General features: G+C 49.4%; 2 protein-coding genes across 14 annotated transcripts in view; one reads left to right on the top strand and one right to left on the bottom strand.

Annotated features, from left to right (window-relative positions):
- The window catches only part of BRD9 (bromodomain containing 9), a 28,534-nt gene extending 27,772 nt beyond the window's left edge, over positions 1 to 762 (bottom strand). For 7 of the 12 annotated variants that reach the window (XR_010116284.1, XR_010116285.1, XR_010116286.1 and 4 more), the window contains exon 1: positions 556 to 745. Coding sequence is in view for 9 of the 12 variants with exons in the window: in XM_055245618.2 (XP_055101593.1) it covers positions 556 to 607 (52 nt within the window). In the remaining 3 variants the exon portion in view is untranslated. Of the gene's footprint in view, positions 1 to 555 lie in introns of all 12 variants that reach the window. The other 5 variants (XM_055245616.2, XM_063619623.1, XM_055245617.2 and 2 more) reach the window with 4 other exon arrangements.
- Positions 748 to 23,648, top strand: TRIP13 (thyroid hormone receptor interactor 13). 2 transcript variants are annotated; one of them, XM_055245623.2, is made up of 14 exons: positions 748 to 1,047; positions 2,713 to 2,878; positions 4,592 to 4,721; positions 5,579 to 5,634; positions 6,399 to 6,489; positions 9,857 to 9,929; positions 12,827 to 12,890; positions 13,678 to 13,764; positions 14,033 to 14,139; positions 17,248 to 17,401; positions 20,316 to 20,428; positions 21,517 to 21,586; positions 22,615 to 22,758; positions 23,321 to 23,648. In XM_055245623.2, the coding sequence occupies exons 1-13, from the start codon at positions 956 to 958 to the stop codon at positions 22,708 to 22,710; spliced, it is 1,299 nt and encodes a 432-aa protein (XP_055101598.1). In that variant the 5' UTR covers positions 748 to 955; the 3' UTR covers positions 22,711 to 22,758; positions 23,321 to 23,648. The 2 variants fall into 2 exon arrangements, with proteins under 2 accessions (XP_055101598.1, XP_055101597.1); XM_055245622.2 differs by having other exon boundaries at positions 22,615 to 23,648.
- Positions 23,649 to 27,728: the final 4,080 nt, after the last annotated feature.

Here is a 27,728-nt window from a genome sequence, read left to right as displayed (position 1 = left end):
GTCACTGCCTCCTTGTTCTCCCTTCCCCTCCACAGGGAGCTTCAAGTCCCTTTCAAGCCACGGTGTCCTCACCAGAGGAGGCCCTGTGGGATGTTGTTCACATCACTGGTTCAAGATGGATTAAGAGGGACCTAGAACTCCCTCCTAGAAACCCCCAGCACTTCGGTTCACCCTCGCCTGACTTCCTGCAGGCGCCCGTGCTGCCCGCTGACACCCATAGAGCTGCTGCGGGACCAACGAAGAGGGAGGGAAAAGCGAGAGAAAGGACAGCCCAGCTTCTCCCTGAACTCCACACAAAAGCCAGCACAGATGCTTCCCTAGTCTCCAGGACCGGGGTGAGTGGGCTTGCAGCCTCGAGCGCAGAACCCTCTACCAGGAACGCAAGCGCCCACCCAGGACCGCTCACGCGTGCCCGGTTCCCTGCCCGAAATCCCAGAACCTCTCCCTCGTGGCCAGGACCTCGCCCGATGCCCAGGACCCCCGTCCGCGTGCCCGGAACTCCTCCCCGTGCCCGGGACCCCGCCCGCCGCGCGTCACAAAGCGCCGCCGCCTCACCCTCGTAGGACGAGCGCCACTCGGCCTTGTGCTTCTTGTGCTTCTTGCCCATGACGGCGGCGGCGGCGGCGTCGGGCCACGGGCGGGGGCCGGGAGCAGCGGGGACCCTGCCGGACCGTGGCCGCCACCGCCTCCTGGCCCTGGCTGGCCTCCCGCGCTTCGCCGCGCGGAGGTTGCCGAGCCCGCTGGGCTGCGCCGGAAACGGGGCGGAGCGGGGCCGCGGCAGGAAGTGGCCCTGCCGGTCCCGAGCGCTTCCGGGTCAGGAGGTGGTGCGCCTCGCGCGGCAGATTCGAAGCTAGGGCGGGGCCCGCGGGCTGAGGCGGCGATTGTGGCGGCGACGCTGGGCGTGAGGTGGCGGCGGCCGCGCTCCGGTCGGGTCCCCACTGCTTTCGGGGGCGCCATGGACGAGGCCGTGGGCGACCTGAAGCAGGCGCTTCCCTGTGTGGCCGAGTCGCCAACGGTCCACGTGGAGGTGCATCAGCGCGGCGGCAGGTGAGCCGGGCCGGCCCGACACATCCTCTGGGCACCCACCCGCCCCGACCCCAGCGCCCTGATTCTGATGCGACTGAACCCCAGGGTACTGACCCGGCCCGACTGGACTTCGGCGCACAGGCCGCTGGGCCCCGACCCGATCCTAGCGCAATGACCCGACCCCACCCCAGGGCACTGACCCGGCCGACCCGAGCCCTGCGCGCAGGACCCCAGCTCACAGATTGAGCCCCGACCCGACCTCAGCTCACGGACCTGGCCCTGACCCTGCCCGGCTGTCCTCCAGTGCACTGATGTGACCCCGAGTCCCACGTTGGAGAATAGGATGGCTGCGCATTACAGAGAGCTCTAAAGTCTCAGCCGAAAGTTGGGTGGTTGTTCTTTGAGCCACTGTTTCTCAGACCCTTTAATTGTTCCCGTTCCTCGCGGACTCGATGTTAAATTTTTAGGGTTCAAAGCAAATCCCACTCATTTGTGACCAAGTCAGTTCATGGTGTGGTGGGGCCTGTGGGCTGTGCTGCTCCCTGGAGTGGGGGGAGCGGAGCAGCGGGGCCAGACCTTCACTGACCCTCCTTATGTCCATGGAGGGTGGATTGAGGTCAGGTGAGACCACCAGCCTCCGAGGGGATGCAGAGGAAGAGACCTTTCCTTTAACAGAACAGCTGTTGACGGGGCACCTTCTAGGTGCTGGAGTTCAGACACGTCAGCATAATTGCACCAGGGCCCAGAGACACCTGCACAAAGCCCCACCACAGCCTGGCGACACCTGTGTAAACACCTTAGAGCTCAGAGACACCTGTACACAGTGCCACCGCAGCCTGGAGACACCCCATGTACAACCACACCTGGGCCCAGAGATGCTAGGCATAGTCACACCAGAGCACAGCTGCACCTAGAGGACAGACACCTACGTACAACTGCACCAGAGTTCATAGGCACCTGCACACAACCACACTATGCATGGTGGTCGCTGCTTGTAGGGTGCTGGGATGATTGCAAAGGGGCCACAGATCACCTGCCTGGCTCTGAGGACCCTGTCCAGGAGGGCTCAGAGGGAGGCAGACATTGAGTAGAATCTAAAGGGTGACTGCAGTTGATCAGCCCAGTAAGCTGGGACCTTGCACAGCAGGGCACAGAGGCGTGATCCAGGACCAGGTCACTGTTGTAGAAAGGGGAGGTGTCAGGAGGACTGCAGTAAGCGGGGCCGAGGGAAGCCCTGGGTGCCAAGCTTAAAGCATTAGATTTTCTCAGCACAAATCACAGCTATTGGAGACTTGTTACAATGCAGACCCCAGGCCTGACCCCACAGCTGTGGAACTTCATTAATAATAGTGAAAGCCAACATTATTGGGTGCTTACTATGTGCCAAGTATTGTCCTAAACGCTTTGAATGTATTAATGACTTCACAGTAGCCCAGCATAGCGAGAACTCTTAGGGTTGTCCCCTTTTTCTAACTGGGAGCTGAGGCACAGCTTCTTCAGGGCACAGCTGGTAGGGGACCCACATGCAAGGGGTGGCTCTAGATTTGGTCCCAGGCAGGCCAGCTCCAACGTGTCCCGTTAACTACTGTGCTTTCTTATGTATTGTCTGAGTTTTTGCAAAACACTTAATTTTAACATTTTGTTTTTGAACTAAGATCATTTATGTGTGATTTGGCTTTTTTTTAGTACTGCAAAAAAAGAAGACATAAACCTGAGTGTTAGAAAGCTACTCAACAGGCATAATATTGTGTTTGGTGATTACACATGGACTGAGTTTGATGAACCTTTTTTGACCAGAAATGTGCAGTCTGTGTCTATTGTTGACACAGAATTAAAGGTTAAAGACTCACAGGTAAGTTACTGATTTGCTGGGCCAAGGAACAGTTAGCTGAATACAAAGGCTGTATCATGAATGTCTTGCTGTTTTCATAGCCTGTTGTCAGAAACCGGTTCACTTCTCTGTTGGTTTGGGTGGCTAGACAAGTTCTTTTCGCGAGTTGTCAGGAGCCAGGTGCTGGGAGTAGGAAGTGGCCCTGATATCAGGGTGCTCTCAGTATAGCAGGGACAGATTGGAAGCCAGGAATGAGAATGCAGTGCTGTACAATAGTGGGCTGCGCTGGTAAGGCCTGTGTACCGTGTCTCATTCTTTGAATCAGCAAATGTTTATAAAGTGCTCAGTGTGTGCTAGGGCCGTAGGAGGTGTGGGGCCACAGAGATGAGAAGATGGGCTTGCCTTATAGAATTCCTTCATCTCATGCCATGCATGGCCACCTCACCCACCATCTGAGTTCATGTGTATGGGTTAGAGGAGCTTTGTGTGAGGGCGTGGAGGCATTGGGGCGATTCTGGCACCAGTATAAAAACAACCTGAAACATTCCTAAGGAAGACTTATCACTTACAGCAGTACAATTCCTGTCCTGTAAGAACCAGCTGTGAAGGACAGGCTTGGTACTAAGTTCTGCTCGTGAGGTGGACCTCCCCATTCATACGTTAGGACTCATGTTTGTGCATGCTCAGAGCTTTGTGCACACTGAGATCTGATACTGCTGTGGTTTTGGCCAGTCTGAGGGAAGGAAGAGCTTCCCACGCTGTTGTGGAGGGATGGACACCCTAACTGGAGGGCACGGGCTGCCCAGGGAAAGTTCTAATGTTCTCTGACTGCAGATTCACTTGTAGGAATTTATCGTAGCTGATAATTATGCAATTTTGTAGATCTTTCTGAACAGATGTTTGTTAGATGCTGTTAATAATAGTCAACAATTTGAAATATTTTAACTGTCCACCAGAGATCAGTTAATAAATGTATGAATTCCATATATCTACACTATGTACAATATAGCCATTAAAAAGAATGAAATAGATTTCTATCTGCCGATGTAAACATTTCTCTGAGTTAATAACAAATGTAAAAAGACACAGTTAGGAAACTGACTGGGCAAGGTGGCTCATGCCTGTAGTCCCAGCACTGTGGGAGACAGATGGAAGGATCACTTGAGGCCAGGAATTAGAGACTGGCCTGGGGATCATAGCAAGACCCCGTCTCCAAAAAGAGTTTTAAAAAATTAGCCAGTGTGATGGCGCACACTTGCAATGCCAGCTACTCAGGAGGCTGGAGGTGGGAGGATCACTTGAGTCCGGGAATTTAACGTTGCTGTAAGCTGTGATCGTGCCACTGCACTCTAGCCTGGGTGACAGAGCAAGATCCCGTCTCAAAAAATAAGTTAATTAAAAAAAAAAAAAAACGTGGTAAAACTCAATTTTTGGTCACATCTGTGTGAGTGTATTTATAGACTATAATAACATCCCGGAGGTTGGATTTAGGACACTTTTTCATTCTGTAAGTAAATGTAGGGCCCAAAGGGCAAGGGATGGGTATTAGCTTTCAAAAGAGCTAATCCTCAATCTGAAATAAAATAATAGCCTTCTCATCTAATCTGAGAACTAGTTTTGATTATACTATACATTCAGTTTTTATTTGTAGACCTTAACATCTAATTTGTATGGTTGGAATTAAGTGAGAGTTGGAAATGTATGTCGATTTATTTGGCTTTTCCCTTATTTTAGCCCATCGATTTGAGTGCATGCACTGTTGCACTTCACATCTTCCAGCTGAATGAAGATGGCCCCAGCAGTGAAAATCTGGAGGAAGAGACAGAAAACATAATTGCAGCAAGTCACTGGGTTCTACCTGCAGGTATGGGGTGTGATGGGAGTTGAGGGGAGGCTGAGGTCAGAGGATTGCATACTCCATGCCATGTCAGTTCACTGGGGGGGGGTTCTGTTTGTCCGTTTGTTTTGTAGGATTTTAGGACGTTTTCTGTCTTATGAAATGGGAAGTATATCACAAAAGAGGAAAGTAGAGATTTCCAGTGTGGGACCATACTGTTCCTTTGGGTGGGTACCTTAGAGTTCATGGCTAACGGAGAGTGCCCATGTGCTCTTCTCACATGCCCGGTTGGTCTGTCCTGCTGAGTGGCTCCTTGTCTGCTTGATGCTTCTCCATGGGCATTGCTGATGGGCTCTAGCAGGCTGAGCCCAGAGCTTCATTCAGTCAGCGTGTGGAGAAACAGGTGGATTTGGCGTCTGAACTTGTGTTGAAGCATGGGTAAAAGACAATTGTAAATGGTTGTGATCATAAATTTTATAATGTGTTGTTTACCACGAAAAGATAGTTTAATGAAAACATATTGTGGGGATTATGATATACATAAATGTAAAATAAATGACAACAATATCATAAAGAAGGGTGGGAAGTTAAAGTTTTTTTAAAAGACTATTGCACGTGATAATGAGACATAAAGTGTAATTCTTTAACTCCATCCAATTGTCTGCCAAAAGTTACATGTGACTGGCATTTATTTTGCATCTTTGATTTTAATAAAAATCAAAATTTGAAGAAAAATTTGCGGAATTTATACTTTCCTGTTATCAGTCATAGTCTTACCTGGAGCAGCACAATGGGAAGCTCGGGCTTAGGCTCAGAGGAGACTGACTGGGGGCGGCTGTAACTGCTTGCCTTCCTGAAATCAGGTCTGTTTAATTCTGCCACAGCTGAATTCCATGGGCTTTGGGACAGCTTGGTGTACGATGTGGAAGTCAAATCCCACGTAAGTTGCTGTGACTTTTCCCAGAATGCCCTGTTATTTGAAGAGGAACCGCTACTGTTTTGCTGTCCAGCACCCCTGAGCAACTTGATGCAGATGGGTTTTTGGGAGCCGCTGTCTGCTGGCAGCCCTTGTCCTGGACATCTGTCCTCTAGGATTGTTCCAGAGTAGAGCTGGTCTCTGAGGAGCTCCCTGAGGGAGAAGAGGGAAAGGGAGAATGTGAAGGCAGCTTAGAGAATTGAACCCTCTGGAGATGTGAGGAGGAAAGGTGGGCAGACCTGTCCGCACAAAGGAAAGGCCAGTGTGTCTTAACCCCTGCACCCTCTTCAACGGGAAGGGCCTTTCCCATGCCGGCAGCTCGCTGGAAGACCATCACTCAGCTGTCCCAGGCAGCTCCTCCGCATTGTGGCGGTTGTTATTTTGCAAATAGTAACTGCTGTATCATTCTAGAGGAAGGAGCTTACTCATTACTTGATAAACAAACCCCTTAGTGGTTTTGTTTAATGTTGGCACTTTAAATAAAAGTGATCATTTTGTTTCTCTTCTTATATTTATAATAGTAATAGCCAGTGTTTTTCCTTTTCCCTTTTTGAAGCACCTTCTCTTCTGAAATGAAAGCATTTGGAGGTGATGATGTCTTAGGAGGCGGCCTCGCTCCCTGTGCTCCCTCCTCTCATGTAGGATTAAGCCCTGGGGGAGGGCACATTTCTTGGGGACCTTTGCCTTGTTGGTACCTTTCTCAAGCTCTTTTTCTTTTTCTCTACCAGCTCCTCGATTATGTGATGACAACTTTACTGTTTTCAGACAAGAACGTCAACAGCAACCTCATCACCTGGAACCAGGTGGTGCTGCTCCACGGTAAATTATGCAGGCTTTTATTTGACCAGACAAGTGGCATGAAATTCAGCCTTTACTTGTACCTTTCTCCTTCTGCAAGGAGTTACTGCTCTTTGTTTTCTGAAGGAGCCACAGCTGTCCTAGAATGTCCCCTGTCTGTGAAGCAGATCCAGCTCATGACACCTGGGACTTTTTTTTTTGCTTTTTTTTTTTGAGACAGAGTCTCGCTGTTGACCAGGCTGGAGTGCAGTGGCCCGATCTCGGCTCACTGCAACCTCCACTTCCTGGGTTCCTCCTAGGTTCCAGCGTCTCTTCTACCTCAGCCTCCCAAGTAGCTGGGATTACAGGCATGTGCCACCACACCCAGCTAAGTTTTGTATTTTTAGTAGAGACGGGGTTTTGCCACGTTGACCAGGCTGGTCTCAAACTCCGGAACTCAGGTGATCCACCCACCTCAGCCTCCCAAAGTGCTGGGATTACAGGCTTGAGCCACTGCGCCCGGCCCTTGGGGCATTTATTATTCGGCACTTAATCAAGTCTTCCTGTGGGGGGCCGCATTCCAAGACGTCCTCAGATGCCCCAAATGTGGATAGTACTAAACCTTATGTAGACTATTTTTTCCTATACAGACATTCCTATGATAAAGCTTAACTTATAAATTAGGCACAGTAAGAGATTAACAATAATAACTAATAGGAAAAGGGAACAATTATAACTTATAAAAGTTATTTTAAACTTATGAATTGTTTATTTTTAGAATGTTACATACAATATTTTTGGACTGTGGATGACTGCAGGTAACTGAAACCTTGGAAAGTAAAATCTTGAATACGGGGGTACTGTTGTGTTATTAAACTTTTCCAAAAATTCTGCCTTGTTTCCCTAGCTGATTGTAACTCTTTAGAATTCTGCGTGTTTCCAGGCTGATTGTAACTCTTCAGAATTCTGCCTGTTTCCAGGCTGGTTGTAACTCTTCAGAATTCTGACTGTTTCCCGGCTGACTGTAACTCTTTAGAATTCTGCCTGTTTCCAGGCTGGTTGTAACTCTTTAGAATTCTGCCTGTTTCCCGGCTGACTGTAACTCTTTAGAATTCTGCCTGTTTCCAGGCTGATTGTAACTCTTTAGAATTCTGCCTGTTTCCAGGCTGATTGTAACTCTTTAGAATTCTGCCTGTTTCCAGGCTGATTGTAACTCTTTAGAATTCTGCCTGTTTCCAGGCTGATTGTAACTCTTTAGAATTCTGCCTGTTTCCAGGCTGATTATAACTCTTTAGAATTCTGCCTGTTTCCCGGCTGACTGTAACTCTTTAGAATTCTGCCTGTTTCCAGGCTGATTGTAACTCTTCTTTAAGACAGAAACTGCCTCATATTTCTTTGTAGTACTCAGAGCTTTACTTTGTGAGGAGTAAACTGAAAAAGCCATATTTTAAAGAAATTCTGTCTGGTTCTTCTCATGAGAAAATACTGATGGTTTGTTGTTTTGTTTTGTTTTCAATATCACTGGGTAGAATGGGGACACGGGAATTGAGTGGACTCGAGAGTATGAAACTGTAGCAAAGTGTTAAATAGAAGCTTGAAGAGTACTTAGCTTCTTTAAGTCAGTTAAGATTGCGTGACGAAGTGACCTTAAAACACAATGTTCTTTTAAAGAGCAGATAGGCCCCGCATCCTGCCCTCATAGCACCATCAGAGTAAGCAGCAGGTATTTTAATTAGTGAAATAAGTTGTTTCTGTTTGGAACCAGTTACGTATTCCTCTTTAATTCTTGAAAATGCCTGCAGAAAATTAGAGTTGCATGTCTCCATTTTCTGTTAGATGCTTTCCTTTTTCCACATTGGTCACCTCACAGCTTCTGTGAGGCATTGTGTGTAGGGTCCAGCTCCACAGGGTTGGTGGGTTTTCTCCCCATGTGCGGAGACGAGAGAGTGTAGAAATAAAGACACAAGACAAAGAGATAAAAGAAAAGACAGCTGGGCCTGGGAGGGACCACTACTACCAAGTCATGGAGACTGGTAGCGGCCCCGAATGCCAGGCTGCACTGATATTTATTGGATACAAGACAAAGGGGCAGGGTAAGGAGTATGAGCCATCTCCAATGATAGGTAAGGTCACGTGGGTCATGTGTCCACTGGACAGGGGGCCCTTCCCTGCCTGGCAGCCAAGGCAGAGAGAGAGAGGAGAAAGAGAGAGACAGCTTACACCATTATTTCTGCTTATCAGAGAGTTTTAGTACTTTCACTAATTCGCTACTGCTATCTAAAAGGCAGAGTCAGGTGTACAGGATGGAACATGAAGGCAGACTAGGAGCGTGAGCACTGAAGCACAGCATCACAGGGAGACAGGCCTCCAGATAACTGCGGGCGGGTCTGACTGATGTCAGGACCTCCACAAGAGGTGGAGGAGTAGAGTCTTCTCTAAACTCCCCCGGGAAAGGGAGATTCCCTTTCCCGGTCGTCTAAGTAGCAGGTGTTTTTCCTTGACCCTGACACTACTGCTAGACCAAGGAGCCCTCTGGTGGCCCTGTCCGGGCGTAACAGAAGGCTCGCGCTCTTGCCTTCTAGACACTTCTCACTGTTCCCTCTGCTCCTATCTCTGTGCAGCCTGGTTTTTCCTGGGTTATAATTGTAGAGCGAGGATTATTATAATACTGGAATAAAGAGTAATTGCTACAAATTAATGATTGATGATATTTACATATAATCATATCTAAGATCTATATCTAATATAACTATTCTTATTTTATATATTTTATTATACTGGAACAGCTGGTGCCCTCGGTCTCTTGCCTCGGCACCTGGGTGGCTTGCCACCCACATCATGCTAGGGGACGCTTGGCAGGCAGGCGTGCAAGAGTGCTGGCCTCTGCCTCTTTGAGTTTAGTATGGGGTATGAGCCCACTAAGAATTGTCTTAGGAAGAGGGTAGTTCTGGGGACAACAGGAACAACACGTGACCCCTCCACCTCCGTTTATCAAGAAAGGTGTGTTTGACCTCTGAAAGGTGCCTTGACGAGTGGATTTCATAGAGGAAGTGTGGGGACAAGGACAGGTGTCAGCAAAGATGTAGGCTAGAAAATGCAATGTTCGTTCCCAATGCTAAGTGGGACTGCAGGCTGGGAAGCTGGGAACAGTGCTGGGGGTGGGGAGGCGATGGAGGCTGAGACCAGAAATACGAAGTTGAGTACAAATTAGTAAGAAAGAGGGGGAGACCTAAGTGTATGGGTAATATTTCATAGCATTTAAGCTTCTAAGCAGACTTCATTGTAGTAATAACATTAATAGCTTTTAACTGTATTCCTTATATTTTATGGATAATGGAAGTTACTATTGTTTTAAGAAATTTGTTGCAGCACTGACTTAAAAATATATTTGTTTGGATCTTTGTCACAGGTCCTCCTGGCACTGGAAAAACATCCCTGTGTAAAGCGTTAGCCCAGAAATTGACAATTAGACTTTCAAGCAGGTAACTTTCGGTAATTTGTGAGAGGAGGGCCGTGGGAATGGGATTTATAACAGGAGGTTGTTTTTTTTCCTAAATCATTTTACGCAAATAATAGATTCCTCTCCTTCACTGTAAGTCACTTGATTCCTCTGTTTTCAGCATAGTTTTGAGTTATGATTTCAGTCTTTTAAGATTTGAGACTTATTTTATTGCCAGCACATGATCTCTGCTGGTGAATTGCACTTCAGAAGACTATACTTTCTCCCCTTGCTGGATGGAATGTTCGTCTCTAATTATGGATTTGTCTTTTCCGTTCTGTTTGGGGCTTATGGTTTCGTCACATTTGGAAAATACCTGGTCATTGTTTCCTCACCGAATTTCCTTGCCCCTCCCCTTTATCTGGGACTCTGTTTTCATGTTAGACTGTTTGATGTTGTTCCACAGGCCACTCATGTGCTTTTTCGTGTTTTTTTTTTTTCAGTTCTTTAGAAATATCTGTTTTATTCGAAAGTTTCTATTGCTGTATTTTCAAGTTGACTGATTTTCTACATCATCTAATCTGCTTTTAATTCCATTCAGTGAAGTTTTTATGTCTGATAGTGTATTTTTCTGCTCTGAATGTTCTATTTGATTCTTTTTATGCTTTTCTTTCATTATGTTCTTGTTCACATCTTGAACAACTCTATAATAGCTGTTTTAATGTTCTGTCTGCTAATTCCATCATGATTGTCATTTCTGATTCTGTTTCTATTGACTGGTTTTTCTTCTGGTTATGGGTCACATGGTTTTGCTTTGTTGGCATGTTAGGTAGTGTTTGATTAGATGCTGAACATTGTGATTTGAATTGTGTGGATTGTGTCTTCCTTTAGTGAGTGTTAGATTTTGTCCCATTAGGCATTTCCATTACTTGTGATTTGGTGTGATCCTTTGAGGTTTGGTTTTTTTAAGCTTTGATTGGGAGGGGTTTAGGTTTAGTCTTAACACTAAATTGCAGTCCTCTGGGGTCTCCGCTGAGTGTGCTGAAGGATCCGTGAGCACTCTCCACCCTGGCAGTTGGAGTATGCACTCCTCTCAGCCTGTGTGAGGTCCAGGAGCCCTTCAGCTCACAGACCACGGGTGCCCTTTACATAGCTACATGGAATGTCCCCTGCTCACACACACCTGAGTATTCATCCAGGACATCGGGGGCGCCATGAGGATCCTGGGCACTCCTTCTGAGGTATTTCTTCATATTTCCTTCCCCTCTGGAATTCTGTTCTGCAGCCTTCAGTCACCTCAGACTCCCTGAACTCCAATCTCTGTCTCCTCGACTCAGCGAGTGGCTGTACTCCACTTGGGTTCCCTCCCGTGCCTGGGTTGGAAGACGCCTCCTGGCAGAAAGTCAGGGCATTTGTAGAGGGTCCCTGGTCTTTCGACTCAGGAGTCCCAGCCCTCACTGCCTGTATTCAGCAACCTTACCAGATGTCGTTTCATCCATTTTGCCTTAAATGAGGTTTTCTCATTTAAGATTAGATGGTAAATCTCTGCTTCCTGTTACTCCAGTATGACTAGCAGAAATCCTGTTAGGTTTAATTTCATATACATAATTTTAGTTCTTCAAAAATGTCTTGTAAATGTTTTTACATAGGGAAACTGCTTTATTTTCACCCCTTAGTTTATGTGTAGCAACTTGCCTTTTGCTTTGACATATTGAAATACATGTGTGTTTTCAAGATCTCTAGGGGCATGCCGGCATGGCGGCTCAATGCCTGTAATCCCAGCGCTTGGGGAGGCTGAGGCAGGTGGATCGCTTGAAACCAGGAGTTTGAGAACAGCCTGGCCAACATGGAGAAACCCTGTCTCTACAAAAAAATACAAAAAATTAGCTGGGCGTGGGAGCACATGCCTGTGGTCCCAGCTGCTTGTGAGGCTGAGGCGGGAGGATCACCTTAGCCCAGGAGATCCAGGCTGTGGTGAGCCTGGGTGACGGGAGTGAGACCCTGCCTCCAAAGAATAACCAAAAAAGATCTCTAGGGGCAGAGAGACAAGAGAAGGAAAATATGATTATTATAAGGAATATAACTTTTTCCAGTACAAAGATCTGGAAATATGCATTGTTTTTATGGCTTAGAAATGGCAAAAAGAAGTCTTAGCAAGCCTTTGTTCCTCACTCTATCAAAGAACCAAAATGTTTTATAATTAATTTTGTTTAATATTCGACTCAGTCTTTATTCTGTTAGATTGTCTGTATCCCTCCACTGTTTTATAAACAGTATCAGTAAATGGTCTCTCTTTTTTACGTGGAATGCCAGTGATGCTTCTTGAACGTAATTCTTTTTCTTTTGTGGACTTTTGACGTGGAAGAAACTGAAAAGAGGACCTGGAAATCAGCTTCTTTCTGGCCTCAGTCTTGTTCTCTGGTGATTTAGTCAGCAGTTAAGCACGTCCAGATCTGTCTGCAGGCTTCTGAATGGACAGAGGAGTGTTCTGGGTTCTGGTCAGTCTGTGTGTGTTAAGGTTAACTTTGGGCCACCTGAGCATTCCTGGGCTCTGGGATCTGTGCTGTTTAGGGTTCTGTGGAAGGAGGGGAAAATGCTCAGCTCCTGCCAAAAGCTCTTGATGCTTCTATTTTGTTTTGTTTTCTATATTAGTACTGCTAATATTTTTAAATATAGAAATATAATTTGTAAATAGATATAAAATGGGAGTTTTTAGTCTTTAACTCAGTTGGCACAGTCTAGAACTACTGATTGAATCTTGTTAGACTTTTTCATAATTATTTAGTACATGGAGGGCTGGATTCCTCGATTCTTTGTCAGTAATTGTAATTCCCCTGATGCTGGGCACTTGAGATGTTGCATTCAAGACGCATGAATGGCTGCCACTGAGGATCCACAGGACCAATTAGTAATTCTCTCAACTCCTTTTTTCTATCTCAGGTACCAATATGGCCAATTAATTGAAATAAACAGCCACAGCCTCTTTTCTAAGTGGTTTTCGGAAGTAAGTATTAAATATTAATTCTAATTGTCTGGATTGTATGGCTGAAAAAATGTATGTTAGGCAAATCCTCCTCTAGAAGCTTTAGGAGAGAACTGGGTGGGAAAGGTGTGTGAGGATTGGGGCTGACCGTGATCAGAGAAGGTTCCAGAGCTGGGGCCCATGGGGACCCTCCCTTGGTTCTCCCCAGACCTATGACTGGCTGGGACAGGACATTCGATGGGCTCTTAGGAGGGCAGGCCTGGCACTCGGGACTGCAGCCCTGCCATGCATATCCTTGGTGCTCGTGCTCCCTAGTGCTGTCTGTGAGCTGAGGGGGTCAGACAAGGTGATGTCACAGGTGATTCTTACCTCTGAGGAGCTGTGCCCAAGTCACCTGGCATGCGCACATCCCTCTGGTGAGGTGAGGTGGGACCAGGCACACTGGGCACAGGAGAGCCTGTGAGGAGTGCATCCCAGCCTGTTTGCATCTGTGGTCTGTCTCTTTTCCTCATCAGAGAGGACACACAGGTAAAGCAGAGGTACAGGTCACCCTCACTGTGCCACCCCGGGCAGGCCAGGTGTGGTCTCAGGTCTCAGCACCCTGGCATTCAAAGCAGAGAGGAAGAGTGTTAGGCTGACCTCCTCCCATGCTGCCCTGGCTTCTCTGATGTAGGGAGCTTTCTGAGGGGCCGTCAGGAGACAGTGGGCTTGTGGGGACAACCGGGGCAGCAGGCCACGTCAGGGTCCCCCTGTGTACCTGGCAGTGTGGTCCCTGCACGTTGACATTAAAAGGGTGTTTGGGTTCCAGAGTGGCAAGCTGGTAACCAAGATGTTTCAGAAGATTCAGGATTTGATTGATGATAAAGATGCTCTGGTGTTCGTGCTGATTGATGAGGTAGGCATTTCCAAATAAGAAAATTCATGACAGAATCGCCTTTTGCCATTGTGGGGACACAGCCTACTCCTGATGCTCCTATGGCCGTAGGCTTCCCTCTAGCCCTCCCTGCACTGTGTGCATTTCCACCTTCCCGCAGCATCCACAGGCTAGGCATGGGAACACCCATTCATTCATCTTTTCCACGTGCTCAGGGGGACGTATCCCCATAGCTGCCTGTGAGGTGCCAGGCCCTGTCCTTTTTGACCCCATTGCTCCCTCCCAACAGGTGGAGAGTCTCACAGCCGCCCGAAACGCCTGCAGGGCGGGCACCGAGCCATCAGATGCCATCCGCGTGGTCAATGCTGTCTTGACCCAAATTGATCGGATTAAAAGGTAACCAGGACATGCAGTGATTTTCTCTGAGAAGTGATGAGAAGTTTGTCCCAAAGAAATGCATGATACTTGTACAACTCTAGATCTTAGTGCCGAGCTCTTTTACCTAAAAGTGCATTTGGTATTGAGTATTGACTCCTTTTCCACATTGGAGGCAGCATATCATAAATGCTTTTTAAAGAAATTGTTTTTAGTTTATTAAAAATGTAAAAGAAGGCCAGGCACGGGTGGCTCACACCTGTAATCCCAGCACTTTGGGAGGCCGAGTCAGGCAGATCACGAGATCAGGAGATTGAGACCATCCTGGCTAACACGGTGAAACCGCATCTCTACTAAAAATACAAAAAATTAGCCGGGCGTGGTGGCGGGCGCCTGTAGTCCCAGCTACTCGGGAGGCTGAGGCAGGAGAATGGCGTGAACCCAGGAGGTGGAACTTGCAGTGAGCCGAGATTGCACCACTGCACTCCAGCCTGGGTGACAGAGCGAGACTCCATCTCAGAAAAAAAAAAAAAATGTGAAAGAAAACTCAGGCATGGTAAGAATTTTACGTAGCACAGAAAAGCATAAAATGAAGAACTGCTACATTCAGGCCTTATCCCACCCACTTCTCTCCTATCCCACCCAGTGTCAGCACCAACCAGTGCTGCTCGTAGGTGAATGGCTGTCCCCTGCTCGCCCTGCTGGCCCAGGACATAGAGCTTCGTGGGCAGATGGTCCACATCTCCACAGTCCAGCCTCACAGGGCCAGGGCCTGTTGTCATTGTAGCCCAAGTTGATCAAGCTTAAGGAGGGACGGCTGCTGGCCCAACTCCTGAGGAAGTGATGGGCGAGCCAGAACCTGTCTGTCCCTGTGTGGTGCTCAGCCAGGACTCAGGTTCCTTCTCTGAAATGCTCTTTCTGCCCTCGGTGCCTGGGGAGTCCTGGGCATTCTCAGAAGCTGGATTGTTGAGTGTGGGGTGACAGCAAACTGAACTGTGCAGTAGAATGTTTTGTCCAGGCCATCACCACTGTCTCACCACAGTGAGCATATCTGGCTTCTTGAGAAGCACTTGTCTTGGGGTCAGCCGCAGGATTGTGTGCCGAGACCAGCTCGGCTGGGGAGACCCTAACCCAGCAGCGCTAGAGGAAGACACACACATAAATATAGAGGTGTGAAGTGGGAAATTGGGTCTCACAGCCTTCAGAGCTGAAAGCCCTGAACAGAGATTTACCCATGTATTTATTAACAGCAAGCCAGTCATTAGCATTGTTTCTATAGATATTAAATTAACTAAAAGTATCCTTTATGGGAAACGAAGGGATGGGCCGAATTAAAGGAATAGGTTGGGCTAGTTAACTGCAGCAGGAGCATGTCCTTAAGGCACAGATGGCTCATGCTATTGTTTGTGGCTTAAGAATGCCTTTAAGGACGGGCCAGGTGTTCCTTGCCCTCATTCCGGTAAACCCACAACCTTCCAGCGTGGGTGTTATGGCCGCCATGAACATGTCACAGTGCTGCAGAGTGTGCAGTGTGATGGGCGAGCCAGAGCCTGTCTGTCCCTATGTTGTTTATGGCCAGTTTTGAGGCCAGTTTATGGCCAGATTTTGGGGGGCTTGTTCCCAACAAGTGTGCAGGTCCTGGAGGGGGGCCTCCCCTGCCTCTGGCTTCCTTCTCCTCTTGTCCACTTCCTTCCCTACCCAGCTCGTCCCTCAGTCTGCTGCAATCTGGCTCCTACCCCCGCCACAGCCCCGCAGCCCTGCAGCCCCGCATTCACAAGAGTGTTCACTTTTCTCTTTCTGGAACTTTGCACAGCACTGACACCCTGATGGCCCCTTCCCTGAATCTCTTTGTACCTCCCTCCCCGGCCTCCACTCTCCTGTTTCCCCAGTTTATGCTGCTGGCATCTCTCTGCAGGGAGGGGTCTACACAGCCTGTCTGTGGCCTTCTCTCCTGGCGTGTGCCCCTTCAGCATAGCTCAGGGTTCTGTGGGGGGAATCCCAGACCTGCATATCCCCCTGTGACCAGACATCACAGCTTAGATGCCCAGGATGTCAGGTGCACTCTCACACTGCTCATTGGGCCCCAAATCCCTAACTTCCTGGGTTTCCGCATGACACTGATGGCCTCATTGTGCACCTACCACTCAAACCAGAGGATGGAGGTCACCGTGACTTCTCCCTGTCAGTCACAAGGGTGTGTGGCTCAGGAAGAAACAAGGAGACACACTTGCCTCTCTTGCCTTCATTCCCTCGTGCTCCTGTTTCCAGCCCCTCTCTAGAGGACTCTTTATGTCCCCCACCAGTCCTGTCCACTCCTGCATCTCTGGATTGTCAGCCCCTGGGTCGTGATCTCCAGGCCTAGGCCTCCCTCTGGCCCTTCCTGCAGCCCCACCCTCCTGGTGCTGGCCTAAGCAGCTGTGAGCTCACCCGACCTCTGTACCTTGTTCCCTCTGCCGGGGACCCACATGCTCCCTGCCCTGTCTCTGCTTAGCTCACCCCAGCTCACAGGCACAGGGCCTGCCCTCCCTTGGCCAGGGTCTAGGTAAAGCTGACCTTCCCCAGGCAGCAGTGGTAGCACTGCCACACGTGCAGCCAAGCCCCACCAGGCCTGTGCAGCATGCTCCCTGGGGGCACCTTGTGCCTGCTCTGTGCTGGCTCATGTTGGACCCTTGGGGGACATTGGTCAACAGACCAGACAACAGGGGCTCTCTCTATGGAGTTTAGATGCTAGAGGGGAGAGCAGATCATGAACATGGGAAGTAACCCAGCTCTAGAGTATGTCTAGGGATGATGAGTGGCCATGCCCAGGTGGTGGTGGGCACCAGGGCCTACGGTAGGTGGCACGGTCAGGAACGCTGTGTGAAAGTGAGATCCTTGCTGAGGCTGAAGGCAGTGAGAGAATGAGCCAAGTGGGGCTGTAGGAGAATTCCCGGAAGGCCGAGGAGCAGCGAGAGCAAAGGCTGGGGGGTCTGTGTGGCCTGCGTTGGCACAAGGCCCCTTTCCTTCCTGTTGGCAGCCTGGGCAGCCTGCTGGCCATCATCCTGCCAACCTCCTTGCCAGATAGGGCAGGATAGAATTGGGTCACCGACAGCTGTGATGACCGTGGTGCTTGCTTCTCGGCCACAACAGGCATTCCAACGTCGTGATTCTGACCACTTCCAACATCACCGAGAAGATCGACGTGGCCTTCGTGGACAGGGCTGACATCAAGCAGTACATTGGGCCGCCCTCTGCAGCAGCCATCTTCAAAATCTACCTCTCTTGTTTGGAAGAACTGATGAAGGTACCTTTATTTTTTTTTTCCCCCTCTTGATACAAATGGATTTCTTATATGTTCTTAATTAAGATAGCTTAAAATAAGCTCGTTCCAGTATGGAAGATTTCAACATACGCATTAACTCCCTTCTTAAATTGAAAACTAGTTTTGTATGTGACAGGTTGAGCTGATAGTTGAAACTAGGGCCACTGACTCAATATTTTTGTTCTTTTGGCACAATACAGTCATCATTGTTCATTATTTGAGGTACCAATCAGTGTAGAGGACGTCAGTGACCGGCTATGCTCACCTGGCTGGCTGCACAAATCCTAGTTCTCAGCTTACCCCAGGCTTTTCCAGTGCCCTGCCTCTCGGGGGGCCTGTATCCTTACCTGAAAGAGGAAACATCTTGGGCATAGTATGGACTGGTGGTTGTGGTCACAGGGTCCATGTGACGTCATGTTCTTGAGTCGCCTGTTGTGATGATAGGAACATTGTTGCCATGGGCACAGTGACACGTGCGGCGAGTGTGTGTGACACAGGAACACCGTCGGCATGGGCACAGTGACGCGTGCGGGGAGTGTGTGTGACACGGGAATGCCGTCGGCATGGGCACAGTGACGCGCGTGGGGAGTGTGTGTGTCAGGAACACCGTCTCCATGGGCACAGTGACGCGTGCGGGGAGTGTGTGTGTCAGGAACGCCGTCGCCATGGGCACAGTGACGCGCGTGGGGAGTGTGTGTGTCAGGAACGCCGTCGCCATGGGCACAGTGACGCGCGTGGGGAGTGTGTGTGACATAGGAACACCGTCAGCATGGGCACAGTGACGCGTGCGGGGAGTGTGTGTGTCATAGGAACACCGTCGGCATGGGCACAGTGACGCGTGCGGGGAGTGTGTGTGTCAGGAACGCCGTCTCCATGGGCACAGTGACGCGCGCGGGGAGTGTGTGTGACATAGGAACACCGTCGGCATGGGCACAGTGACACGCGCGGGGAGTGTGTGTGACACGGGAACGCTGTCTCCATGGGCACAGTGACGCGTGCGGGGAGTGTGTGTGACATAGGAACACCGTCGGCATGGGCACAGTGACGCGTGCGGGGAGTGTGTGTGTCAGGAACGCCGTCTCCATGGGCACAGTGACGCGTGCGGGGAGTGTGTGTGACACAAGAACGCCATCACCATGGGCACAGTGACGCATGCGGGGAGTGTGTGTGAGTCTGGAACGCCGTCGCCATGGGCAGTGACACGTGCGGTGTGTGAGTCAGGCTAGCAGGGACCTGCCCCATGCTTGTGTTTCTGCTGCTCTAGCCCCCGTGGGAACAGACCTGTCCCAGACAAATCATCCTGCAGGGGCCTTTGTTTAGGGTAGTTGGGCAGTAACCAAGCAAACCAGTGAATGGGGATTTAAACAGTGATGAGTTTAATGCAGTTGTTGCCACCTGCTGGTACCACAGAGCAGGGGCGTTAACAGGGGCGGCACAGCCTGCTTTGGTTGGGGACGGGAGAGCTGGTCTCAGCCATGGACCCATTGGGCCTGCCCGGATCAGCACTGTCCAGGCATGGTTTTCTCGGGGGTTGGGGAAAGGAGACGGAGCTCTGTGGAGCTTTGCTTGGAGAATGCCAGTGATCTGAAGACTGATTACCGCAGTTTTGCTGCCAAGGAGCCCCACGTGATAGCAGATCCTGCGAGGAAGTTGTGTGTGTTGGAGGTCCTCACGCACTTTCAGTGTGGGTTCCAGCCCTCGCAATGTAACATTTATACACTTGTACACTTGTGCTGTGAATCTAGGGGATGTTTAAAGTTTTAGCTTAGAGGGATGGACTTTTTCTGGGACAGTGTAGGACAGGGGTAGTTTTTTGTTTGTTTGTTTATTTTGAGACAGAGTCTCACTTGCCTAGAACTGGAGTGCAGTGGTGCGATCTCGGCTCACTGCAACCTCCGCCTCCTGGGTTCAAGCAATTCTCGTGCCTCAGCTTCGTGAGTAGCTGGGATTACAGGTGCACGCCTGTATTTTTAGTAGAGAAAGGGTTTCACCATGTTGGCCTGGCTGGTCTCAAACTCCTGACCTCAAGTGATCTGCCCACCTCAGCCTCCCAAAGTGCTGAGGTTACAGGCATGAGCCACTGCACCCAGTGATGGGGGTAGTTTCTTATTTTAGGCAGTTTATATGAAATTAAGACATGCAGATGTCACGGTGGATATTGAGCTGGTCTCGAAAGCATCCCCCCAAGCACAAGCACAAACTATGTCTTAATTTTGCTCACACCCCTCAACAAACCTCCAAAATGTTCAGACAATGCTATTTTCTTCCTTCTCCTGGCTCCTGAGTCAGAACGGTTCGTGTTAGAATTCAGTCATAGTAAGTCAGTGTGCCCACCTGACTGTTGGCAAGGCTACTTGGAAAAGCATGACTTCCAGACAAATGATCTCTGAGGTGAACTTCTGGTGCCCAGCTCCTCGGTCAGACACTGTGTCGTGCTGCCAAACAAGCCTCACCTTTAAAACAGACAAACTAGGATCCCGCTTTGGAAGTCAGTGGAAGTCCTGGCTCTGAGTCCCAGCTCTGCCCACTGTGGGTTTTGACGTCTCCGAAGGTGGCATAACAGACTGGACTGGGTGCCTCCAGGTCCCTTCCCTTCCTGACACACAGGGAGGAAACATTTTGGCCCGAAACACAGAAGAGGCTATGTTGCTACTGGTTTCTGAGGCATGTTCCGTTATTTGTATTTGTTTGAAAAAGCAGAATGTGTACACTGAGAGGCAAGAGAGAGAGAGCTTGTTCCCTAGTGCAGCCGTGCATCTCGAGTCGTCACTGTCTGGATTTCTGTGAGATGTGACGTGGTTGACATTTGACCTGCAGGTGCTGTCCCTCTTGCTGACGGTGCCTACGCTCAGGCCTCTGTGGACTCAGCTAACCGCCTGTACTTCTGTCTCCCCAGTGTCAGATCATATACCCTCGCCAGCAGCTGCTGACCCTCCGAGAGCTAGAGATGATCGGCTTCATTGAAAACAACGTGTCAAAATTGAGCCTTCTTTTGAATGAAATTTCAAGGTGCAAATTGACCTCATTTTTGTAATCAAGAAGAATCCATTTGTGATATTAACTAGGGAGTCATTGTTTCCTTTGAGGAGACCAGGGAGGGCTCTGGGTGTGAACTCTCAACACAGTACAGGTGTGAACGTGCATGTACACGTGTGTGTGTGTGCATGAGTAGAAAAACGCAGCACAGTCACCTCCTTCCAAAGGAGATGTAACCCTTGCGCAGGGAGGGCGCTGGCTTATGTGCTGGAAGCCTGCGACCCTACGGTTGATGGCACTTCCAAGGATTCGCAGAGTCCACAGAAAGGAAGTGGCTTTGGGGGTCCGGAGAGGGTGAAAGGTAGGAAAATCAAACGGTGCCTTGAAGGATAGAATTTGGTTCCAACTGGAGAGAAATCGGGAAGGCTGCTGGAGCAGTGTGTTCAGGTGACCTTCTAGTGGGTTGCAGTGCAGAGGCTGGGGAGGTGCCGGAGAGGCAGGAGGTGGAGTGGACAGAGCCTCGGGTTTCTGGCCAGAGTTTGAATTTTATTTTGAAGTTGGCAAGAGTGTGGAAGGCTTTAAACAAGGGATAACATGAAGAATGTAGTATTTTTTAAGGATTTGGATTATCTGTTGAAGAGATTTAAATCAGTTAAGATGGGAACGAAGAACAGTTCAGAGACTTCTACAAAAATTGAAGATGTGAACGCACCCATTATTTGGGGAATCTGTTCCTACTGACCATGTGCCCGCTGCGTCGTGCCCTACGCCTGGTGCTCCCAGGCAGGTGATGCATTCCCTGAGCGCAAGGGTGCTGGCCCTGGGGCAGAGCACAAAGTTGTGCCTTGGGTGTGCTTCAGAGCAGCGAGGACTCTGCCTCCCAGAGCAGGAGCTGAGGATGGGGAGAGACTGGCCCCATATGAGAGGCCGGGCGGCAAAGGGATATTCAGAGGACAAGGCTGAGGAGACCAGTGAGGGGCAGGAAGTGTCCTGTGAACTCAAGGTGTGCCTGGGACGCTTCAGCTTGTGTTCCCAGGGATGCCTCAGCCAATGAGGAAAATTAGTCCTGAAACGTGTGATTGTATAAATTGCTGTCTCTGAACTGGGTTTTCTTTACACAGGAAGAGCGAAGGCCTCAGCGGCCGGGTCCTGAGAAAACTCCCCTTTCTGGCTCATGCACTGTATGTCCAGGTGAGTCTCCACTGCTGTCCTCCAGCACCCACCCTGTCCACAGGTCTCAGCCTCGCTGGAGTTTCCACTTAGTAGCCCTGGGGTATCAGCCTTATTTTATCTCAGTTTCTAAACCACAGGGTCCTGGGGCCAGAGGAGGAGCTGACCGTGGCACGGAAACACTGGGGCTGTCTTGAGTCCTTTGGGAGGAGGCGGCTTTGCCACGTGCCTCTGCTCACACGCATGCACCCACACACATGCATATCTGCCTCTGTGGTGTGCTGAGCTCGTGGCCAGGGCCCTCGCTGGCCTCAACAGAGGTTTGTGCTCTTTCAGTCTGGGTTCAGCTCACATAGAGCAGTGACCTGGATCCATAGCCTCACCCACTGGGTGCTGGGCCTGTTGCAGATGCTTCGGCCCGGGGCACTCACCCCTCCCCTGCACTGTCCCCAGCAGCTGGTTGGGGTAAGGACTCAGTGTCTGGCAGAGCAGATACACTTACATCTGAGAAGAGAAAACCCCCATCCTGGAATGGTTCCTTTCAAATCAGAAGTGACTCAGGCTCTGTCTGATCAGTAGCAGCCTCTGTGCTGGACACAGTGCTCAGCATAGAGGTGACAGTGGCCACGGACCATGAGTGGGAGCCTTTTGATGCAGGGGAGGTGACAGCTCTGAGCACTGGGCCATGGGAATTCTCTGGTTATAAGCCTGGGACATAGGGTGGGCCCTCCAGGGTCTGCTCCCTATAGCTTCTCATCCTTCTCAGTGTGTGGGTGGCTGCCTTGGTGCTCCCCTGCCCACCCCCACAGCTGTTTCTGACATGCAGGACATGGGGGCGGCCACGTAGCCACCTTGTTCGCCTCTTCTGAAGTAAAGAGCTTGGCTCATCTGCGCCCTGGATTTGTGTGGTGCGCACTCACTGCTCAGCCCATCAGCTACCACCCCCTTCTGTGCTGTCTGCACTGTGGGTGGTGGCAGGAGCTGTGGATGCCAGGTGGCCCCACCAAACGTGAGTTGAGCCCCTCCAGCAATGACCGTGTGCCTTCTAGGCCCCCACCGTCACCATAGAGGGGTTCCTCCAGGCCCTATCTCTGGCAGTGGACAAGCAGTTTGAAGAGAGAGAGAAGCTTGCGGCTTACATCTGATCCTGGGCTTCCCCATCTGGTGCTTTTCCCATGGAGAACACACAACCAGTAAGTGAGGTGGCCCCACACAGCCGTCTCCCAGGGAATCCCTTCTGCAAACATTACTTAGACTGCAAGCTAGAAAGCCACCAAGGCCAGGCTTTGTTAAAAGAAGTGTGTTCTATTTATGTTGCTTTAAAATGCATACTGAGAGACAAACATCTTGTCATTTTCACTGTTTGTAAAAGATAATTCAGATTGTTTGTCTCCTTGTGAAGAACCATCGAAATGTGTTTGTTCCCAGCCCACCCCCAGTGGATGGGATGCATAATGCCAACAAGTTTTGTTTAACGCAAAAAAGGAAGATTAATGCAGGTGTTATAGAAGCCAGAAGAGAAACTGTGTCACCCTGAAGAAGCATATAATCATAGCATTAAAAAATGCACACATTACTCCAGGTGGAAGGTGGCAATTGCTTTCTGATATCAGCTCGTTTGATTTAGTGCAAAAATGTTTTCAAGACTATTTAATGGATAAAAAAAGCCTATTTGTACATCATACCAACTGAGAAAAAAAATGGTCGGTAAAGTGTTCTTTCATAATAAATAATCAGACATAGTCCCATTTGCAGGAAAAGTGCAGACTCTTGAGTGTTCCAGGGAAACACATGCTGGACATCCCTTTTAACCCAGTGTGGGCGCCCCTGCATTGCTGGGATGTTTCTGCCCATGGTTTTGTTTGTGCAATAATGTCATCACATCTCTAATGAGGATTCACATTAATAGAACATAAAATAAATAGGTCAGTTACTGGTCTCTTTCTCCGAATATTATGTTTTGCTTTTATCTCACAGTAAAATAAATATAATTAATGCTTTGCATGTGAAATTCACTTTTGAAAGAACATGTTACCTTACCTTTTGTTTTAGAACTTTTTAAGTATTAAAATATTTTTTAGAATTTTCTTGTTTTGATTCTAAGTATCTCTTCCAAGTGCTTTTAATTTTACTAAAAATTACTCACGATTACTTAACTTTAAGCCTGATTTATGCTGTGAGGACCTTATGGTGTAACTGCATCATCCAGAAGAAATTGGGAAGGTGCCAGTGGCCCAGGTGCAGATTCAGGATCACCAAGGCCGAGGCATATGCGGGTTCTGGTCACTGCGCCGTCGGCTGGGCCTTAACTCCAGATTCAGAACCTGGAGCCACTCCTGCCACTCCTGCTGTGGGAAGCGTAGCTTGGCTCTGGGGGTGGCAGGTGGAGGAGTGGGCCCAGTCCCTGCATGTCAGTGCTGTTACAGGATCTTTTCACCAGTGGGCACAACCCTAACAGCTCCCCCACCTCCACTCTCCAGGAGTCAGCTTGGGGTCCACAGTGGCATGCGGCCCTTGTACTCACAAGTTCTTCAAGAAACAATTTGAGCTTTTTAAAACAGTTGGGGTGGGGTATAGTGAATAAGGCAAAAGACTCATCTGAGAGTAAAGGCAGTGTATTAGGGTTCTCTAGAGGGACAGAACTAATGGAATAGATAGATACATATATAAAGGGGACTTTATTAAGTATTAACTCACACGATCATGAGGTCCCACAGTAGGCCATCTGCAAGCTTGAGGAGCAAGGAGAGCCACTCCAAGTCCCAAAACTGAAGAACTTGGAGTCCGATGTTCGAGGGCAGGAAGCATCCAGCACAGGAGAAAGATGTAGGCTGGGAGGTTAGGCCCCTCTCGCCTTTTCACATTGTTCTCTGTTACGCTAGCCACATTTGAAATGCTCACATGTGGCTAACAACTTCCAGTTGATATTGTCACACAGGTCATTGAAATGTTGTTCATTTATTTTTAGTCTTTTTTCTGTTTGCTTCCAGTGTGAATACTTTCTATTCCTGTCTTCAAGTTCACAATCTTTTTTCTCCCTACAATGTCTAATCTGCTGTCTTGTAAGTCAGTGAGATTTTCATTTTGTGTAGTTTACTTTTCATTTCTAGAACTTGCTGGTTTTTTCTTATATCTCCCTTTTTACTTACATTCATGTCTTCCTTTATATCCTTGAGCATAAAACAAGCATTTCTCTAAACTCTGTAATGTTCTTGTATTCTAATCTCATCATCTTTATCATTTCTGGATTATTTCTACTGACTGATTTTTCTTTCCTTCAGTTTATATATCACAATTTGCTACTTCACATATCTAGTAATTTTTTACTGGATGCTAGACATTGTGAACCTTATATTGTTGAGTGCTAGTTTTGTCTTTAAAGAGTGTTCAGCTTAATTCTAGCAGGTAGTTTGGTCACTTCTGGGTCCGTGTATGCTCTTAAGTCTTGTTTTCAAGCCTTGTTGGGAAGTCTTAAGTAGCTTCTCTGTCTGGGTGACTCCAGGGTGGAGCTGGTTCCATGAGCAAAGTTTTCTGTACACAGCCACACTTCGTTTGGACAAAAGCAGCAGGGTCAAGGGGCTGATAGAAGCCACAGCTCACAAAGCCTAAACTGTCTGCAGTCTGGCTCTTTAAAGAAACATTTGCCAAAACCCAGGCTTGACCAATTCCCAGAAGTGGATGGGCTACCAGACAGGATGGGATGTCATGAACACTGAGAGAAACCCATCATGCACTGCTCATGCCGGTGTCTCAGGGAGACCTCAGCATCTCAGGGAGACCCCAGCACAGACGAGTTCCAGTTACCTTCTGTTGGTGCCGCTTTTCTCAGTACCAGCTTTTCGCCTGGGTGGGTGGCCTGGCCGTGAGCCAGGTTGGGTCAGGGCAGTGAGGCCTCTGGTGGCTCCTGGGACCCCGGTCAGCCCAGGGGTCCTTTGTCCCAGTTCCTGTAACTTAGGTTCCCATAACCCCTCTCAGGCCAGGCCACAGAGGGCCTCTGAAGACACAGTTTCCTCTTCCAACGCCACCTCTGCCCAGCTCATCTGCTCTTGGTGGCATTTCACGATGGGGTCAGGGGTCCTCTGCTCCTTGGTTGACGTCCCAAACCTCACTGCTGAGGCCCCGTGCACTTTCGGGATGGTTGACGCTCAGAGACTTCGTGTCCACATGCTGGCAGAGGGGGACTCCAAACCAACACTGCAGGACCAGGGCGAGGGTTTCTGTGTGATGCTCCAGAGGCTCTAGGACATCTCCCCTGGTCCAGGTCAGCTACTGGGCCTGTTCCTGTGCCATCCTCACTGCAGAGGGTCAGAAGACTGGGCAGATCTGGGGCATGGGGATTTGGCAGGCAGTGCGGAGGAGGGGGGCAGTGCTGGTTCCAACAGACCTGAGGCCCCGAGGGTGATGCTTCTGCTGGGCAGCCGGGTTACTTTTGCCACGGAGAGAAGTGTGCAGGTGGCCCTCATAGTCAGTAAATACCTGTGACCACAGAGAGAGATACCTGGTAAACTGCTCACAGTCACGACTGCTGGGCACCCGTTCCTCAGCGTGGCCTCAGAAGAGCTGCCATCTAGAGCCACGCCTGTGCCCTGTTCCCTCCCGGCCCCTCCGCCTCCCACTGCAGTCAAGGCCCCATCTGCACCATTTGCCATGGCGTGCACAGGGTGATCCACACCTTTCCCACTGTGCCCTGTGGTCACTGGTCAGGGACAAGGTCACGTCCTCAGACCTCAGGGACACAGCTGCTGAGGCCATGGTCCTTCAGGAAGGCCCCGTCAGAGTGGCTTGGGGATGTCCAGGCAGTTCCAGAAGGAGTCCAGAGCGGCTGCCCTTGAGAGGGAGGTGGGTGTGCCCTGAGGAGGGGCAGGAGAAGGAGGTGCTGGGAGGCTCTAAGGCAGGGCCAGTCCCCAGGTCCCCATGCATGGGTCTGAGGACCAGAACCAACTTGCACCCAGGCCCTCCCAGCCAATGCCCAGCCCCTGGCACTGCCGCCTGTGAATGAGGACAGTGATGCCAGCCAGAGAACAAATGGGATGCACAGGGGGTCCCTGTGCCCCCCAAGGGAATGAAAGAGGGGTCTGAGGCCTCTCTCGCAGGAGATGAGGGACATCCCACACTGCCCAGGTCCTAGAACCCAGGTGGAAGGAGGAGGCCTGGGGGCTGAGGGGAGGAAGGAAGAGACGGGCCTGTGGACAGACAGGCGGACCCCGACAGGCCCAGATAGGAAGCGCGTTGTGGCATTTCTGTCACAGGACCCCTTTCCCTTGTCCGCTAGAGGGCGGCGCTGCCCCAGAGGTGCACAGCCGGCGGCTCACCCAAGGCCCCAGCACCAGCGGCCCTGGGCCCTGCCCTGAACCTGTGCTGACTGCGGTGGCCTCAGCTCCGAGTCTGAGTGTCTGTTGTCTGAATTATGATTTGTGACCAAAACCTTTGTCTTTCATGTTAGTTATCTGTGACTGGAAGCCTTCTTTCTCTCTCCCCTGAGTTATCATTTATGACTAAAACCTTTCTCTTACTGCCTCTGGGTCATTTTTTACTAAAACCTTTATCACCTGAGCTATCACTTGTGACTGAAAACCTTCTTTGTCTATCACCTGAGTTATTTAATTTTGATTGAAACATCTTTTCTTTATCATACCTACAAGAATCATAAATTATCATTTATGACTTGCAGCTTTATCTGTCAATTTAGTTATCATTTATGAGTGAAATCTTTTTATCTTTATCACCTGAGCTATCATTTATGGCTGGAAAACTTCTCTCTCTCCTGAGTTACCTGTAATGGAAGGCTTCTCTGTATTACTGGACTTATTTACAACTACAGCCTCTGTCTCTGTAGCACTTGAGTTATCATTTATTTATGACTAGCCACCCTGCATCTCTCTCACCTGGTATCATTTATGTCTAAAACCTTTCATTCTCTATCAACTGAATTATTACTGGAAAATGTCTTTCCCCATCATCTAGTTGTCATTCATGATTCAGACCTTTTTCAGTCACCTCAGTTCCTTATGGCTAGACACTTTTCTTTCTCCATCATCTGAATTATGATTTATGACTACAACCTTTCTTTTTATCACCTGAATTATCACATGTGACTGGAAAAATGTATGAATGGAAACCTTTTTCTCTACCACCAAATTTCTATCTAGGCCTTTTTGGGTTT

Source organism: Symphalangus syndactylus, chromosome 16 (genome assembly GCF_028878055.3).
Source record: "Symphalangus syndactylus isolate Jambi chromosome 16, NHGRI_mSymSyn1-v2.1_pri, whole genome shotgun sequence".
Taxonomy (NCBI): Eukaryota; Metazoa; Chordata; class Mammalia; order Primates; family Hylobatidae; genus Symphalangus; species Symphalangus syndactylus.
The sequence above is the reverse complement of the archived record's forward strand: the minus strand, read 5'-3'. Positions and strand labels throughout refer to the sequence as shown.

Coding starts and splice junctions, on each gene's coding strand:
- TRIP13 (XM_055245623.2), top strand. CDS start 956: ATGGACGAGGCCGTGGGCGACCTGAAGCAGGCGCTTCCCTGTGTGGCC. Junction 5,635..6,398: donor ATGTGGAAGTCAAATCCCAC/GTAAGTTGCTGT, acceptor TTTCTCTACCAG/CTCCTCGATTATGTGATGAC. Junction 6,490..9,856: donor CCAGGTGGTGCTGCTCCACG/GTAAATTATGCA, acceptor TCTTTGTCACAG/GTCCTCCTGGCACTGGAAAA.